The sequence below is a fragment of the Onthophagus taurus genome, chromosome 5, assembly GCF_036711975.1.
Source record: "Onthophagus taurus isolate NC chromosome 5, IU_Otau_3.0, whole genome shotgun sequence".
Taxonomy (NCBI): domain Eukaryota; kingdom Metazoa; phylum Arthropoda; class Insecta; order Coleoptera; family Scarabaeidae; genus Onthophagus; species Onthophagus taurus.
Genome location: NC_091970.1, coordinates 9670450 through 9689689, shown reverse-complemented (window position 1 = coordinate 9689689; position 19240 = coordinate 9670450). Strand labels below are relative to the sequence as shown.

At 26.5% G+C, this 19240-nt stretch overlaps 2 protein-coding genes across 4 annotated transcripts in view; one reads left to right on the top strand and one right to left on the bottom strand.

Moving 5' to 3' along the window:
- Positions 1 to 7110, top strand: part of LOC111418432 (tRNA (uracil-5-)-methyltransferase homolog A) — a 39937-nt gene extending 32827 nt beyond the window's left edge. For both annotated transcript variants that reach the window (XM_071196057.1, XM_071196056.1), the window contains 3 exons: positions 6164 to 6392; positions 6452 to 6644; positions 6708 to 7110. In XM_071196057.1, the coding sequence (XP_071052158.1) occupies positions 6164 to 6392; positions 6452 to 6644; positions 6708 to 6952 (667 nt within the window). In that variant the 3' untranslated portion in view covers positions 6953 to 7110. The remainder of the gene's footprint in view (positions 1 to 6163; positions 6393 to 6451; positions 6645 to 6707) is intronic.
- A 3255-nt stretch (positions 7111 to 10365) lies between these two features.
- On the bottom strand, positions 10366 to 19068 carry LOC111418444 (putative autophagy-related protein 11). Of its 2 annotated transcripts, none has more exons than XM_023050985.2 (2): positions 18396 to 19068; positions 10366 to 11705 (listed from the first exon to the last, which is right to left on the bottom strand). In XM_023050985.2, the coding sequence occupies exons 1-2, from the start codon at positions 19027 to 19029 to the stop codon at positions 10840 to 10842; spliced, it is 1500 nt and encodes a 499-aa protein (XP_022906753.2). In that variant the 5' UTR covers positions 19030 to 19068; the 3' UTR covers positions 10366 to 10839. The 2 variants fall into 2 exon arrangements, with proteins under 2 accessions (XP_022906753.2, XP_022906754.2); XM_023050986.2 differs by having other exon boundaries at positions 10366 to 11696; positions 18396 to 19067.
- Between the last annotated feature and the right edge of the window lie 172 nt (positions 19069 to 19240).

The window sequence follows — 19240 nt, the reverse complement described above, 5'->3', positions numbered from 1 at the left end:
TTAATATTTCCACAAGGTGGCGCTGTATACTGATATAGAATTGACATTTTTTGAGGTTATCTCACTAATTAAAAGTTGTATAAAAAAATTTTTCAAACAATATTTGTTTAGAATTAAATCATAAACAATTTTCGTTTGAAACATTTTTCAAAATTCTTGCTAGGTAGCGCTGTTTACTAGTATAAGATGTTTTTTATTTCCCTCTGCGTAGTACGGCATTTCAAGATACGTATTTTTGTGTGTTTCAAAAAATGTTTCATATAATACTTACTTAGAATACATTTTAAAATCGTTTTTTCAAAACAAACTTTTAATACTTCCACAAGGTGGCGCTGTATACTGATACAGAATTGACATTTTTTGAGGTTATCTCACTAATTAAAGGTTGTATAAAAAAATTTTTCAAACAATATTTGTTTAGAATCAAATCATAAACAATTTTTGTTTGAAACATTTTTCAAAATTTTTGCTAGGTGGCGCTGTTTACTAGTATAAGATGTTTTTTATTTCCCTCTGCGTAGTACGGCATTTCAAGATACGTATTTTTGTGTGTTTCAAAAAATGTTTCATATAATACTTACTTAGAATACATTTTAAAATGGTGTTTTCAAAACAAACTTTTAATATTTCCACATGGTGGCGCTGTATACTGATACAGAATTGACATTTTTTGAGGTTATCTCACTAATTAAAGGTTGTATAAATAATTTTTTCAAACAATATTTGTTTAGAATCAAATTAGAAATAATTTTCATTTGAAACATTTTTCAAAATTCTTGCTAGGTGGCGCTGTTTACTGGTATAAGATATTTTATTTCCCTCTGCATAGTACGGTATTTCAAGATACGTATTTTTGTGTTTTTCGAAAAATGTTTCATATAATACTTACTTAGAATACATTTTAAAATCGTTTTTTCAAAACAAACTTTTAATATTTCCACAAGGTGGCGCTGTATACTGATATAGAATTGACATTTTTTGAGGTTATCTCACTAATTAAAGGTTGTATAAAAAAATTTTTCAAACAATATTTGTTTAGAATCAAATCATAAACAATTTTCGTTTGAAACATTTTTCAAAATTCTTGCTAGGTAGCGCTGTTTACTAGTATAAGATGTTTTTTTTTATTTCCCTCTGCATAGTACGGCATTTCAAGAAACGTATTTTTGTGTTTTTCGAAAAATGTTTCATATAGTACTTACTTAGAATACATTTTAAAATCGTTTTTTCAAAACAAACTTTTAATATTTCCACAAGGTGGCGCTGTATAGTGATATAGAATTGACATTTTTTGAGGTTATCTCGCTAATTAAAGGTCGCATAGAAAATTTTTTCAAACAAAATTTGTTTAGAACCAAATCATAAACAATTTTCGTTTGAAACATTTTTCAAAATTCTTGCTAGGTGACGCTGTTTACTAGTATAAGATGTTTTTTTATTTCCCTCTGCATAGTACGGCATTTCAAGATACGTATTTTTGTGTTTTTCGAAAAATGTTTCATATAATACTTACTTAGAATACATTTTAAAACGGTTTTTCAAAACAAACTTTTAATATTTCCACAAGGTGGCGCTGTATACTGATACAGAATTGACATTTTTTGAGGTTATCTTTATAATTAAAGGTCGTATAAAAAATTTTTTCAAATAATATTTATTTAGAATCTAATCAGAAATAATTTTCATTTGAAACATTTTTCAAAATTCTTGCTAGGTGGCGCTGTTTACTGGTATAAGATATTTTATTTCCCTCTGCATAGTACGGTATTTCAAGATACGTATTTTTGTGTTTTTCGAAAAATGTTTCATATAATACTTACTTAGAATACATTTTAAAATGGTTTTTTCAAAACAAACTTTTAATATTTCCACAAGGTGGCGCTGTATACTGATATAGAATTGATATTTTTTGAGGTTATCTCACAAATTAAAGGTCGTATGAGAAATTTTTTCAAATAATATTTGTTTAAAATCAAATTAGGAATCATTTTCGTTTGAAACATTTTTCAAAATTCTTGCTAGTTGGCGCTGTTTACTAGTATAAGATGTTTTTTATTTCCCTCTGCATAGTACGGCATTTCAAGATACGTATTTTTGTGTTTTTCGAAAAATGTTTCATATAATACTTACTTAGAATACGATTTAAAATCGTTTTTTCAAAACAAACTTTTAATATTTCCACAAGGTGGCGCTGTATACTAATATAGAATTGACATTTTTTGAGGTTATCTCACTAATTAAAGGTCGTATGAGAAATTTTTTCAAATAATATTTGTTTAAAATCAAATTAGAAATAATTTTCGTTTGAAACATTTTTCAAAATTCTTGCTAGGTGGCGCTGTTTACTAGTATAAGATTTTTTTTATTTCCCTCTGCATAGTACGGCATTTCAAGATACGTATTTTTGTGTTTTTCGAAAAATGTTTCATATAATATTTACTTAGAATACGATTTAAAATCGTTTTGTCAAAACAAACTTTTAATATTTCCACAAGGTGGCGCTGTATACTGATATAGAATTGACATTTTTTGAGGTTATCTCACTAATTAAAGGTTGTATAAAAAAATTTTTCAAACAATATTTGTTTAGAATCAAATCATAAACAATTTTCGTTTGAAACATTTTTCAAAATTCTTGCTAGGTAGCGCTGTTTACTAGTATAAGATGTTTTTTATTTCCCTCTGCATAGTACGGCATTTCAAGATACGTATTTTTGTGTTTTTCGAAAAATGTTTCATATAATACTTACTTAGAATACATTTTAAAATCGTTTTTTCAAAACAAACTTTTAATATTTCCACAAGGTGGCGCTGTATACTGATATAGAATTGACATTTTTTGAGATTATCTCACTAATTAAAGGTTGTATAAAAAAATTTTTCAAACAATATTTGATTAGAATCAAATCATAAACAATTTTTGTTTGAAACATTTTTCAAAATTCTTGCTAGGTGGCGCTGTTTACTAGTATAAGATGTTTTTTATTTCCCTCTGCATAGTACGGCATCTCAAGATACGTATTTTTGTGTTTTTCGAAAAATGTGTCATATAATACTTACTTAGAATACATTTTAAAATCGTTTTTTCAAAACAAACTTTTAATATTTCCACAAGGTGGCGTTGTATACTGATATAGAATTGATATTTTTTGAGGTTATCTTAATAATGAAAGGTCGTATCAAAAACTTTTTCAAATAATATTTATTTAGAATCAAATTAGAAATAATTTTCATTTGAAACATGTTTCAAAATTCTTGCTAGGTGGCGCTGTTTACTGGTTAGGATGTTTTTTATTTCCCTCTGCATAGTACGGCATTTCAAGATACGTATTTTTGTGTTTTTCGAAAAATGTTTCATATAATACTTACTTAGAATACATTTTAAAATCGTTTTTTCAAAACAAACTTTTAATATTTCCACAAGGTGGCGCTGTATACTGATACAGAATTGACATTTTTTGAGGTTATCTCACTAATTAAAGGTTGTATAAATAATTTTTTCAAACAAAATTTGTTTAGAATTAAATCATAAACAATTTTTGTTTGAAACATTTTTCAAAATTCTTGCTAGGTAGCGCTGTTTACTAGTATAAGATTTTTTTTATTTCCCTCTGCATAGTACGGCATTTCAAGATACGTATTTTTGTGTTTTTCGAAAAATGTTTCATATAATACTTACTTAGAATACATTTTAAAATCGTTTTTTCAAATCAAACTTTTAATATTTCCACAAGGTGGCGCTGTATACTGATATAGAATTGACATTTTTTGAGGTTATCTCACTAATTAAAGGTTGTATAAAAAAATTTTTCAAACAATATTTGTTTAGAATCAAATCATAAACAATTTTTGTTTGAAACATTTTTCAAAATTTTTGCTAGGTGGCGCTGTTTACTAGTATAAGATTTTTCTTATTTCCCTCTGCATAGTACGGCATTTCAAGATACGTATTTTTGTGTTTTTCGAAAAATGTTTCATATAATACTTACTTAGAATACATTTTAAAATCGTTTTTTCAAATCAAACTTTTAATATTTCCACAAGGTGGCGTTGTATACTGATATAGAATTGACATTTTTTGAGGTTATCTCACTAATTAAAGGTCGTATGAGAAATTTTTTCAAATAATATTTGTTTAAAATCAAATTAGAAATAATTTTCGTTTGAAACATTTTTCAAAATTCTTGCTAGGTGGCGCTGTTTACTAGTATAAGATGTTTTTTATTTCCCTCTGCATAGTACGGCATTTCAAGATACGTATTTTTGTGTTTTTCGAAAAATGTTTCATATAATACTTACTTAGATTACATTTTAAAATCGTTTTTTCAAATCAAACTTTTAATATTTCCACAAGGTGGCGTTGTATACTGATATAGAATTGACATTTTTTGAGGTTATCTCACTAATTAAAGGTCGTATGAGAAATTTTTTCAAATAATATTTGTTTAAAATCAAATTAGAAATAATTTTCGTTTGAAACATTTTTCAAAATTCTTGCTAGGTGGCGCTGTTTACTAGTATAAGATTTTTTTTATTTCCCTCTGCATAGTACGGCATTTCAAGAAACGTATTTTTGTGTTTTTCGAAAAATGTTTCATATAATACTTACCTAGAATACATTTTAAAATCGTTTTTTCAAAACAAACTTTTAATATTTCCACAAGGTGGCGTTGTATACTGATATAGAATTGACATTTTTTGAGGTTATCTTTATAATTATAGGTCGTATAAAAAATTTTTTCAAATAATATTTATTTAGAATCTAATCAGAAATAATTTTCATTTGAAACATTTTTCAAAATTCTTGCTAGGTGGCGCTGTTTACTGGTATAAGATATTTTATTTCCCTCTGCATAGTACGGCATCTCAAGATACGTATTTTTGTGTTTTTCGAAAAATGTTTCATATAATACTTACTTAGAATACATTTTAAAATCGTTTTTTCAAAACAAACTTTTAATATTTCCACAAGGTGGCGCTGTATACTGATATAGAATTGACATTTTTTGAGGTTATCTCGCAAATTAAAGGTCGTATGAGAAATTTTTTCAAATAATATTTGTTTAAAATCAAATTAGAAATAATTTTCGTTTGAAACATTTTTCAAAATTCTTGCTAGGTGGCGCTGTTTACTAGTATAAGATGTTTTTTATTTCCCTCTGCATAGTACGGCATCTCAAGATACGTATTTTTGTGTTTTTCGAAAAATGTTTCATATAATACTTAGAATACATTTTAAAATCGTTTTTTCAAAACAAACTTTTAATATTTCCACAAGGTGGCGCTGTATACTGATATAAAATTGACATTTTTTGAGGTTATCTATTATAAAAATATATTTATATAAATAAATATAAATTAATAAGAAATTAAGGAATTTATAATAAAATTCAAGATTTTAACTAACATTATTATATAACCTCAAAAACACAACAAACGTCAACAGTTCGTTTGACGGATAGCGCCATCTCGTGGAAATAGATTTAAACAACATAAAAATGTTGTAAAAGAAATAATGTGCAAATGAAATAATTTCAACTTTAAAGAGATATAATCGTTTAGAGTTATTATAATAAACTGAATTCAACGACGATTACAACCTCAAATCAACACAACAAACTCAAACACAGACTTTTTGACAGATAGCGCCATCTCGTGGAAATAAATCGAAGCAACTTTATAACTTAAACAACAAAATAATGTGTTTAAACACTTAATTTAAACTTTAAAGTGATATAATCGTTTAAAATTAATATAATAAAATAAAATCAACGACGATTATAACCTCAAATCTACACAATAAAACTCAAACACAGACTGTTTGACAGATAACAATCTAAACACCATAAAAATCTAACAAAATAGTGTGTTAAAATTATCCTTAAACACTTAATTTCAACTTTATAAGGATATAATCGTTTATAATTATTATCAAATCAATATAACAAACGTAAACATAGACCGTTTTACAGAGAACGCCATCTCGTGGAAATAAATCGAAGCAACTGTATAACCTAAAAAGTGTAGAAAGTAGAAAATCAAAGAAATTAGCAAAATAATATGTTAAAAGTGTCCTTCAACGCTTAATTTGAACTTTAAATAATTAATAACTCGTATAATTTGGTAGATTGTACGTTTTTTAATACGTATAATTTTTTTTAAGAGTTTCAGGTGAAGATTTACCATTAGAACATCTTTACGGTGAAACCCACATTAAAGAAACACTACTAGATTTAACGTTCAAGGTATCACCAAAAGCCTTCTTTCAAATAAACACTCCAGCTGCTGAAGTTTTATACAAAACTGCCATAGAATTAGCAAAACCAACCCAACAATCAACCGTTGTTGATATTTGTTGTGGCACAGGAACAATCGGGTTATGTTTCTCAAAGGTAAATTTCAAACATTCCCAATTTCCTTTTAATAAATACAATTCCTTTCATTTTGTTAGATTTGTAATCAAATAATTGGTTTGGAATTAATCCCCGAAGCGGTTGAAGATGCGAAAGAGAACGCAAAACTCAACAACATCGAAAACGTGGAATTTTTTACGGGAAAAGCCGAGGATATTTTAGCTTCCGTTTGTTATCGAGCCACTAACGATGATGTAATTGGAATTGTTGATCCTCCAAGAGCCGGATTACGTAAGTAAAAAAAATTAGGATTAAAAATTAAGAATAAATTAATAAAGAATTTCTCTTTAAAAGATCAACGAGCTGTAACCCAACTACGCAAGGTCCGTAATTTGAAAAAGCTCGTGTTCATCGCTTGCAATCCACACGCGGCGATGAAAAATTTCATTGATTTGGGACGACCAATATCGAAAACTCTCCAAGAGGAGTGTTTCGTTCCTATAAAAGCCGTCGCCGTCGATATGTTTCCGTTTACGAAACATTGCGAGTTGGTGATTTATTTCGAACGTTGGGATATAATCGAAAATGAAATGAACTAAGTTAAATGTACCAAGTTAAAAGTAGGTGATAGCCAAAAAAATTATTTTCCAAAAAACATATTACACCCACTTTTTTTCCTTAAAAAATCTTTAAAGTTCACTCTTTCCTTATAAGCAGCTCTTAAAAGGTGGTAATAAATATTTTATTTAAACATTAAGTGAATAGGTTTTACCTGAGAGAGAAACATAACCTCAATTCAATTGACAGTTAATTTTTAGTTGCTCATAATTCTCTTAAAATTGTTAATATTCATTCTAAACCATCGAAAACGGGAAGATTAGTATTAGCTACATCTAATTTATTAGATTCCGAAAGATTTTGACTTTGAAAATTTGATTTTAAATTTGTAAATTTCAAACTTCTTTTGTGGTTGGAGAATGTTGAAACCTCCAATGGATAGCTGAAATAGAAGGATATAAGCATCAAATACGAAGTTTCATCCGGATTAGTGAAGAAATAAAGAAGATATTAATAAAATAAATTTTGGAATTTTGAGTAGTTCTAAAGAAATCCGCTAGATGGCGTTTTCGGCATTTAGAAAGATTTAAAATTATTGTAAGGGAAGAAATGGCGCGAAATCCATCAACCAATCAGGAGCGAGGGTTAAAAATAGAAGGAAGAAAATTTTTTGGAGAAGGGGAAAAGGGTATATAAGAAGAGGAAAAAATTGAACCAACACAGTTCAATTTAGTAAGGGCGAGAACTCTGTCGAATTTGATAAAAAAATCTAACCTAAAAAAATCCAAAGTAGTTTCCTAACCTAAAATTAGTTTTCCGATACGAATCAAGATTTCTTTTTTATTAATCTAAAAAAGAAAAAATTAATTAAATAAATTGAGAAGAAATTACCTGTTTTTGGACCGCTCAAAATATTGAAAACTCAAACTGATGACAACTATCACAAGCACAGTGGGCATACAAGATGTTTCTGTAAGTCGTGACATAAATTTAATCACTAAAACTAGAGACAAAATGATGACGATTTGTGTAAAAATTTTTGAAGGAAATAATCTAGAATTGGTTGCCATGGTTACACATGGCTCCTGCTATTTTTGTATCTCATTGAATTTTTGTATCTCAAAATTCAAAAATCATCATGTGGCTTAAAAATTGATGATTTTTTCTAATCAATGATAAATGACCAAAAAAATAAAAAGATAGTGACTAACACTAGATTAACTTCAATTATAAACCCTCTATTATATGATAACTAACTTCAGGCTTAAAATGTCCACCTCAATTTTGACATATTTGTAATTTTCATTAAAAATCCTTTAAAATGAGTACAAACACGACATATTTATCATCAATATTAATGAAGTTATGGTCAACTTCCGGTTAAAAATGTCAACGTCAATTTTGACATATTTGTAATCGTCGTGAAAAATCCTTTAAAATGAGTCCAAACATGATACGTTTAATTCCAATATTACTCGAGATATAAGCAACTTCCGGTTTGAAATGTCAACGTCATTTTGATATATTCTTAATTTTTATAAAATGTCTTAATATTTCTCACAAAAACAAAAATATAATAAAAAAAAAATCAAAAATTAAGGTTGGTATTAATATTTAAAAATTAAATTGCTCTCTTCATTGTTGCTAACTTCGGGTTTAATGTTTTTTATTCTAACTTTTTTGTTTTTTGAGATAATTAAGTCATGTTTAGACTCATTTTAAAGGGTTTTTAATGAAGATGACAAATATGTCAAAATTGACGTTTCAAACCGGAAGTGATTGTATTTTCATTAATATTAAAGTTAAATATGTCGAGTTTGGACTCATTTTAAAGGATTTTTTATGAAGTTGACAAATATGTCAAAATTAAAAGTTGAAAGTTCAAATTTTTTGTTTTTTTGAGATAAATGCGTCAAATTTGGACTCCCTTTAAAGGTTATTTTATGAAGATTACGAATTCTATTATATGGTAACTAACTTCAGGTTTAAAATGTCAACCTCAATTTTGACATATCTGTAATCTTCATTAAAAATCCGTTAAAATGAGTACAAACACGACATATTTATCATCAATATTAATGAAGTTATGGTCAACTTCCGGTTAAGAATGTCAAAGTTAATTTTGACATATTTGTAATCGTCGTGAAATATCCTTCAAAATGAGTCCAAACATGATACGTTTAATTCCAATATTACTCGAGATATAAGCAACTTCCGGTTTGAAATGTCAACGCCATTTTGACATATTCTTAATTTTTATAAAATATTTAATATTTCTCACAAAAACAAAAATATAATAAAAAAAAAATCAAAAATTAAGGTTGGTATTAATATTTAAAAATTAAATTGCCATCTTCATTGTTACTAACTTCGGGTTTAATGTTTTTTATTCTAACTTTTTTGTTTTTTGAGATAATTAAGTCATGTTTGGACTCATTTTAAAGGGTTTTTAATGAAGATGACAAATATGTCAAAATTGACGTTGACGTTTCAAACCGGAAGTGATTGTATTTTCATTAATATTAAAGTTAAATATGTCGTGTTTGGACTCATTTTAAAGGATTTTTTATGAAGTTGACAAATATGTCAAAATTAAAGGTTGAAAGTTCAAATTTTTTGTTTTTTTGAGATAAATGCGTCAAATTTGGACTCCCTTTAAAGGTTATTTTATGAAGATTACGAATTCTATTATATGGTAACTAACTTCAGGTTCAAAATGTCAACCTCAATTTTGACATATTTGTAATTTTCATTAAAAATTCTTTAAAATGAGTACAAACACGACATATTTATCTCCAATATTAATGAAGTTATGGTCAACTTCCGGTTAAAAATGTCAACGTCAATTTTGACATATTTGTAATCGTCGTGAAAAATCCTTTAAAATGAGTCCAAACATGATACGTTTAATTCCAATATTACTCGAGATATAAGCAACTTCCGGTTTGAAATGTCAATGTCATTTTGACATATTCTTAATTTTTATAAAATGTCTTAATATTTCTCACAAAAACAAAAATATAATTAAAAGAAATCAAAAATTAAGGTTGGTATTAATATTTAAAAATTAAATTGCTATCTTCATTGTTGCTAACTTCGGGTTTAATGTTTTTTATTGTAACTTTTTTGTTTTTTGAGATAATTACGTCATGTTTGGACTCATTTTAAAGGGTTTTTAATGAAGATGACAAATATGTCAAAATTGACGTTGACGTTTCAAACCGGAAGTGATCCTATTTCCATTAATATTAAAGGTAAATATGTCGAGTTTGGACTCATTTTAAAGGATTTTTTATGAAGTTGACAAATATGTCAAAAATTTATTTGAAACTAGGTAGACTTAAATTCTGTATAAAATAAAAAGACACAAACTTCTAATTTTATACTAATATTGGCCCAAAATTGTAGGTTAATCTATTTCTTCTATTGTAGAATTTTTTGGTGTATCTAACGCTGGTGTATCTAGCTTTCCGGATTCCTGTCCATTTTCCATTCCTAAGAAGGGCACATAACCTAAAAGTTATTTATTAGATAAGTGGAAATTACTGTTCATTTTTATGTCAATAATTGAAGATAACTTACGAATTGAAGAACACGTAACTGACAAAACCTTTTTAAAATCTGACAGTTGATAAAAACTAGCGACTATTTTACCGACCTAATATAAATACACAGCAAACTCCATAGATGGGGCTAATAGCTAATGTCATTTAAAGTCCCTAGATTATCTAGAGATTTTAATTTCATTGACACAAACTATTGTATTTCTTATTTTTCAAATCTTTTCTCAAAGATTTTTTTTAATAAGTGTTTATTAAAATAGAAAAATTACATTAAAATGCAATCGATGATTTATATAAACAGCTTTTTTTATCGATATAAATCATTAATAAAAAATTGTTACACAAAATTACAAAAATTATAAGCTTCAACCGCCAACTTGTGATTCTAAATCATCTCGATAATAACAAACCCTAATCTTAGGAAATCCATTATCCTTCAACAAACATCGATTTTTTATACAATCATTAACATATTTCTCATTTTGGAATGAAACGACAAGCGGTCTTACGTGATTTTTGGGTTTTAATCCAAGTCTTCGATACCCTACGTTTCTTAAAGGCCGATTGGTTAATACTCTTAAAATCCCTACGACGTGATCGTATTCGTTATCATTTTCTGGCACATAATGTAAAATTATTTTATATGGTAAATCTTCGTCTTTCTCATCTTCATCATTCTCTTTAACCTCTTCACCTTGTTCGCAATCTGATTCGTCTGATAATAAAGGATTAGTTGCATCAGCAGCTTTATTTTTTTTTGCTAACTCATTTTTCGCAGTATTTGGTGCTTTTTTATGATCCTTATTAAACTTGATAATTTTTATACCTTTAAATTCTGTTTCTTTTAATGTATATCGCGATTTCATGATATCATTTAATGTATCAACTTTATCTAAAGTTACGATTATAGCTCGAGGTTTATCTCCTTTTTTACCCATTCGATTCGCTTTGATTTTAGTTAGATTCATTTTTGTTAGCTTTCTGAGAATTGAACGGGTTTTATCTTCAACGTCTTCGTCGTCATTTTCTTCAGCGTAAAAAATTAAAATTTTTAAGTCATCATCAGGTTGTTTTTCGGGAAATTTTTCAACATTCTTTTCAGAAATGTTTAATTCTTTTAATGGCTCTTTTTCGATTTCAATATCTAAATTATTTTTTATTTGATGATTTAAAGTTGGTATCAATGTTGATTGATTTGCGACTGGTTTTTGGATATTGTTTGCTAAAAAAGCTAAAAAATTAGTATTATTGCTAAAGTTATTATTACTAATTAGCAGGGCACGGAACTTTTGTAACAAAACGATACGATTTCCCCCCTCCACTCGTGCTCAACAGCATACTGTTCAGTGGGAAATTAAAACTTCAAGTTAGGAAGAAATTGTGTTAACAAAAATTGTTCCTGAAATAATTCTAAACAAACTTTGTCAATATTTTTTTTTGATTTAATCAATAATTAAGGAGATAACCTCAAAATAATAATTTTTCCGTTTTTATACATAATTACACTTAGATGCTTAATTAATAGAGATGTAAAAATTTTTTATTAAGATAATCGCTTCAAAATCGAAATTGAAACAAATTTTATTTAAAACATTTTTTGATAAAAACAATAATTATCGAGATAATTAATTTCGATAGCATACTATTCAGAGGGAAATTAAAATTTTAAGTTAGCAAAAAATTGTATTAACAAACACTGTTCCTGAAGTAATTCTAAACAAATTTTGTTAACAACATTTTTTGATTAAATCAACAATAAGGATATAACCTCAAAAATATTAATTTTTGTAGCATACTGTTCAGTGGGAAATTAAAATTTCAAGTTAGAAAAAAATTGTGTTAACAAAAATTGTTCCTGAAACAATTCTAAACAAACTTTGTCAATTTTTTTTTTTGATTTAATCAATAATTAAGGAAATAACCTCAAAATAATAATTTTTCCATTTTTATACATAATTACACTTAGATGCTTAATTAATAGAGATGTAAAATTTTTTTATTAAGATAATCGCTTCAAAATCGAAATTGAAACAAATTTTATTTAAAAAATTTTTTGATAAAAACAATAATTATCGAGATAATTAATTTCGATACCATACTATTCAGAGGGAAATTAAAATTTCAAGTTAGCAAAAAATTGTATTAACAAACACTGTTCCTGAAGTAATTCTAAACAAATTTTGTTAACAACATTTTCTGATTAAATCAACAATAAGGATATAACCTCAAAAATATTAATTTTTGTAGCATACTGTTCAGTGGGAAATTAAAATTTCAAGTTAGAAAAAAATTGTTTTAACAAACACTGTTCCTGAAGCAATTCTTAACAAACATTGTTAACAAAATTTTTTGATTTAATCAATAATTAAGGAGATAACCTCAAAATAATAATTTTTCCATTTTTATACATAACTACACTTAGACGCTTAATTAATAGAGATGTAACATTTTTTTATTAAGATAATCGATTCAAAATCGAAATTGAAACAAATTTTATTTAAAACATTTTTTGATAAAAACAATAATTATCGAGATAATTAATTTCGATACCATACTATTCAGAGGGAAATTAAAATTTCAAGTTAGCAAAAAATTGTATTAACAAACACTGTTCCTGAAGTAATTCTAAACAAATTTTGTTAACAACATTTTCTGATTAAATCAACAATAAGGATATAACCTCAAAAAAATTAATTTTTGTAGCATACTGTTCAGTGGGAAATTAAAATTTCAAGTTAGAAAAAAATTGTGTTAACAAAAATTGTTCTTGAAACAATTCTAAACAAACTTTGTCAACATTTTTTTTGATTTAATCAATAATTAAGGAGATAACCTCAAAATAATAATTTTTCCATTTTTATACATAATTACACTTAGATGCTTAATTAATAGAGATGTAAAAAATTTTTATTAAGATAATCGATTCAAAATCGAAATTGAAACAAATTTTATTTAAAACATTTTTTGATAAAAATAATAATTATCGAGATAATTAATTTCGATAGCATACTATTCAGAGGGAAATTAAAATTTCAAGTTAGCAAAAAATTGTATTAACAAACACTGTTCCTGAAGTAATTCTAAACAAATTTTGTTAACAACATTTTCTGATTAAATCAACAATAAGGATATAACCTCAAAAATATTAATTTTTATAGCATACTGTTCAGTGGGAAATTAAAATTTTAAGTTAGAAAAAAATTGTGTTAACAAAAATTGTTCTTGAAACAATTCTAAACAAACTTTGTCAACAATTTTTTAATAGAAACAATAATTATCGAGATAATTAATTTTCATAGCATACTATTCAGAGGGAAATTAAAATTTCAAGTTAGCAAAAAATTGTATTAACAAACACTGTTCCTGAAGTAATTCTAAACAAATTTTGTTAACAACATTTTCTGATTAAATCAACAATAAGGATATAACCTCAAAAATATTAATTTTTATAGCATACTGTTCAGTGGGAAATTAAAATTTTAAGTTAGAAAAAAATTGTGTTAACAAAAATTGTTCCTGAAACAATTCTAAACAAACTTTGTCAATTTTTTTTTTTGATTTAATCACTAATTAAGGAGATAACCTCAAAATAATAATTTTTCCATTTTTATACATAATTACACTTAGATGCTTAATTAATAGAGATGTAAAATTTTTTTATTAAGATAATCGATTCAAAATCGAAATTGAAACAAACTTTATTTAAAACATTTTTTGATAAAAACAATAATTATCGAGATAATTAATTTCGATACCATACTATTCAGAGGGAAATTAAAATTTCAAGTTAGCAAAAAATTGTATTAACAAACACTGTTCCTGAAGTAATTCTAAAAAAATATTGTTAATAAAAATTTTTGATTTGATCAATAATTAAGAACATAACCTCAAAAAAAATTTTATATACTATATATTTTTTATTGAGAGACTCGTTTTAGAATTTAATTTAGAACAAGTTTTGTATGAAATTTTCTGCTGAGAACGATGGGAGAGGGGAAATCGTATCGTTTTGTTACAAAAGTTCCGTGCCCTACTAATTACACTAGTTTAGAAGAAAAATCTTAAGCTGATTCTGAAATTTATTGATAATAAATTTTTGTTTAAAGCTTAAACGTCAATGTGACACAAATTCAATGTTACCAATTGCAACCAACTTCACAATAATTTGTCAAAATTAAATGTCAATTTTATGAAACGTCATGTTTTTTCTAACCTCACTTTTAAATTTGACAATTATAATTTATTTTTTTAAATTTGTTATTAAAAGATTTCAAACCAGTTAAATATTATAATTAAGGTACTCATTAGTTAGTTTAACAATAATTTGGAGCTTGATAACACGTATTTGTTGATGAATATTTTTTTTTAAGTTTTTACATCAAAATTCATAACGTAGAGTGAAATTTTCGTCAAATCCTTTCATCAGTTCTGAAAGAAAAGAATAATAAATCTTTATTTGGGGAAATTCGAAGAAATAAGGTAGAATTTAATAACATTTATTTTATAACCTCAAAACAATAGGAATATTAAAAGATGGATGACCCACGGAAAAATTCAACCAATCAGAGAGAACCGTTTTTCATTTGTTTCAAGAAAATCGTATATAAGGGGTGAAATTTTCGGAGGAGGGGCAGTTAATCTAACAGCGTCTTGGCGTACACGTCGTTTTGTTAAAAAATTGGTTTTATAACCTCAATAATTGAAAAGTACAAACATAACCTTAAAATTTTTGGAAGAAAACCAGACACAACCAAGTTACCGTCCCAAATTGTTTGTTTCACCCTAAATAAAACCAGGTAAGTGATAACGATTAACATTTCACCCTAAATTAATAATATTCTATAAAGTACTCACGTTTTTTTTTTTTTTGAGAATTACAATGTTCATTTCACTACATCGTAAAATTCTCCGATTAATAGGTTATGTTAACCTAACCTTAACTAATCGTAAAAAAAACATGACGTTTCATAAAATTGACATTTGATTTTGACAATTAGTTGTGAAGTTGGTTACAGTTGGTAACATTGAATTTGTGTCACAATTGACGTTTAAACTTTAATTAAAAATATAAATTTATGGAATCAATTTCAATAGTAGTCTACTCACATATAATGAGTAGGTTATGGTGCGATTAAATGAAAAAGAAAAGATGGGAAAAATGCCAAAAAATTTGATTTTGTTGAGTTGGCATCAATACCTCAAAATCTCTACTTTCATGTCCATATATAGCTCATTTTTTCTCTATAAAAAGTATTTCCCCATCGCTTTTAGTTTTTGAGTTATGATTGAGTTAATTTTCAACAATTTCGATGTTTAATCGATTTAGAGCTTATAAATAAAAAATGGTAATAATTATGTTCAATCTTTTTATGGATCTTGTTTTTATGGCCCATTACTAAGGTTTTATGTATAAAAAGTATTTCCCCATCGCTTTTAGTTTTTGAGTTATGATTGAGTTAATTTTCAACGATTTTGATGTTTAATCGATTTAGAGCTTATAAATAAAAAATGGTAATAATTGGGTTCAATCTTTTTATGGATCTTGTTTTTATGGCCCATTACTAAGGTTTTATGTATAAAAAGTATTTCCCCATCGCTTTTAGTTTTTGAGTTATGATTGAGTTAATTTTCAACAATTTTGATGTTTAATCGATTTAGAGCTTATAAATAAAAAATGGTAATAATTGGGTTCAATTTTTTTATGGATCTTGTTTTTATGGCCCATTACTAAGGTTTTATGTATAAAAAGTATTTCCCCATCGCTTTTAGTTTTTGAGTTATGATTGCGTTAATTTTCAACAATTTCGATGTTTAATCGATTTAGAGCTTATAAATAGAAAATGGTAATAATTATGTTCCATTTTTTTATGGATCTTGTTTTTATGGCCCATTACTAAGGTTTTATGTATAAAAAGTATTTCCCCATCGCTTTTAGTTTTTGAGTTATGATTGAGTTAATTTTCAACAATTTTGATGTTTAATCGATTTAGAGCTTATAAATAAAAAATGGTAATAATTGGGTTCAATCTTTTTATGGATCTTGTTTTTATGGCCCATTACTAAGGTTTTATGTATAAAAAGTATTTCCCCATCGCTTTTAGTTTTTGAGTTATGATTGAGTTAATTTTCAACAATTTCGATGTTTAATCGATTTAGAGCTTATAAATAAAAAATGGTAATAATTGGGTTCAATTTTTTTATGGATCTTGTTTTTATGGCCCATTACTAAGGTTTTATGTATAAAAAGTATTTCCCCATCGCTTTTAGTTTTTGAGTTATGATTGAGTTAATTTTCAACAATTTGGATGTTTAATCGATTTAGAGCTTATAAATAGAAAATGGTAATAATTATGTTCCATTTTTTTATGGATCTAGTCTTTATGGCCCTTTACTAAGGTTTTATGTATAAAAAGTATTACCCCATCGCTTTTAGTTTTTGAGTTATGATTGAGTTAATTTTCAACGATTTTGATGTTTAATCGATTTAGAGCTTATAAATGAAAAATGGTAATAATTGGGTTCAATTTTTTTATGGATCTTGTTTTTATGGCCCATTACTAAGGTTTTATGTATAAAAAGTATTTCCCCATCGCTTTTAGTTTTTGAGTTATGATTGAGTTAATTTTCAACGATTTTGATGTTTAATCGATTTAGAGCTTATAAATAAAAAATGGTAATAATTGGGTTCAATTTTTTTATGGATCTTGTTTTTATGGCCCATTACTAAGGTTTTATGTATAAAAAGTATTTCCCCATCGCTTTTAGTTTTTGAGTTATGATTGAGTTAATTGCAACGATTTTGATGTTTAATCGATTTAGAGCTTATAAATAAAAAATGGTAATAATTGGGTTCAATTTTTTTATGGATCTTGTTTTTATGGCCCATTACTAAGGTTTTATGTATAAAAAGTATTTCCCCATCGCTTTTAGTTTTTGAGTTATGATTGAGTTAATTTTCAACGATTTTGATGTTTAATCGATTTAGAGCTTATAAATAGAAAATGGTAACAATTGGGTTCAATTTTTTTATGGATCTTGTTTTTATGGCCCTTTACTAAGGTTTTATGTATAAAAAGTATTTCCCCATCGCATTTAGTTTTTGAGTTATGATTGAGTTAATTTTCAACAATTTCGATGTTTAATCGATTTAGAGCTTATAAATAAAAAATGGTAATAATTATGTTCCATTTTTTTGTGGATCTAGTCTTCATGGCCTTTTATTAAGGTTTTATGTATAAAAAGTATTTCTCCATCGCTTTTAGTTTTTGAGTTATGATTGAGTTAATTTTCAACAATTTCGATGTTTAATCGATTTAGAGCTTATAAATAAAAAATGGTAATAATTGGGTTCAATTTTTTTATGGATCTTGTTTTTATGGCCCATTACTAAGGTTTTATGTATAAAAAGTATTTCCCCATCGCTTTTAGTTTTTGAGTTATGATTGAGTTAATTTTCAACAATTTCGATGTTTAATCGATTTAGAGCTTATAAATAATAAATGGTAATAAATGGGATCAATCTTTTTATGGATCTAGTCTTTATGGCCCATTTGGCATTTATTTACCTAGAAAAAGTTTTTACAATAAGTATGTACTTCGTTAAAATCGTATTTATCTAAAAATTTATTAGTATTTTAACCTCAACTATTTAGTTACTGAAAATGTTACTAAATATCAGGAAAACAACATAAATATTATATGGGTTCTAGATAATACCAACAGAAAACCTAAAAAATTACTAATACAAACATAGCTACAGAAACACACTATGTAAAATAAAAAATTTTCTAAATGAACCACATTTTTGGCGATATCTGAAAAACTGTACGTGATGGAGAAAAACTTTCAGTCAGCTTAAAATTTTGTGTTATAAAAAAATCAGTCTTCAAATTTGTAGTAAACTAGTGTTATTATTACTTACAACTTTTTTCCATTAAATCCTTTATAAAACCATTATTTTGTTGTAAAAGGATATTTTTGATTTTCTCCATTTCTTTCGAATTTTCAAGATTAATCCCCATCTCTTTAATTAATTCCAATCGTTCTTTACACCTCCCCAAAACCATTTCAATATCTTTTTGTGCCTTTTCCATCTCCTCAACAAATTTAATCGTCGCCTTCTCCATAGTTCCCTTTAAATCCTCCAATTTCGCCCCAAGTTTATTCTTTTCAACATTCATCTCAGCCTCTAACATCATTAACGCGGATATTTTGTTACTATCCGCGGAATAATTAAGGTCAATACCTTTCAATTTGGAGTATAACGCTGTATTATCGCGTTTTAATTTCTCTATTTCCTTTTCTGATTGGCTTTTATTGATGTTTTCTGTTACCTCGGTCATGTTTTCTTTAAACTTTAATAATTCTTCGTGCATCGTTTCGAGAACTGTAGAAAAATTAGAATCCTTTTCTGCGCTTTGAGCCATTTTCGCTTTTAAAGATCGGGTTTCTTGACTTAAATTTGCGATTAAAACGTTGTTTAGGTGTAGCGTTTCTTGAAGGTGTTGAATTGTTGATTGATTAAAATCGTTCTTTGTACTGTGGGAGGAACCCATACTACAATATATGCACTTTATCTGAGTCGAGGAATGTATTTATTGTAGTATTTACTTACTTGATAAATAGGTACTTCACAGAAATTTGTAAATAAAAAATTATTTTTGTTGAATTTGAGGTTGTGACAACCAGATGGCAGGATTTATTTGAGTCTTTTCTTTAAAAATAAGGTAAATTTTTGATTGTATCATCAAGAAACAAGTGTAATAA

Bases quoted from the DNA above. Each gene is read 5' to 3' on its own strand.
- LOC111418444 (XM_023050985.2), bottom strand. From the start codon at position 19,029: ATGGGTTCCTCCCACAGTACAAAGAACGATTTTAATCAATCAACAATT. The intron at 11,706-18,395 runs GTAAGTAATAAT...CTAATTTTTTAG, and splicing joins GGATTTAATGGAAAAAAGTT to CTTTTTTAGCAAACAATATC.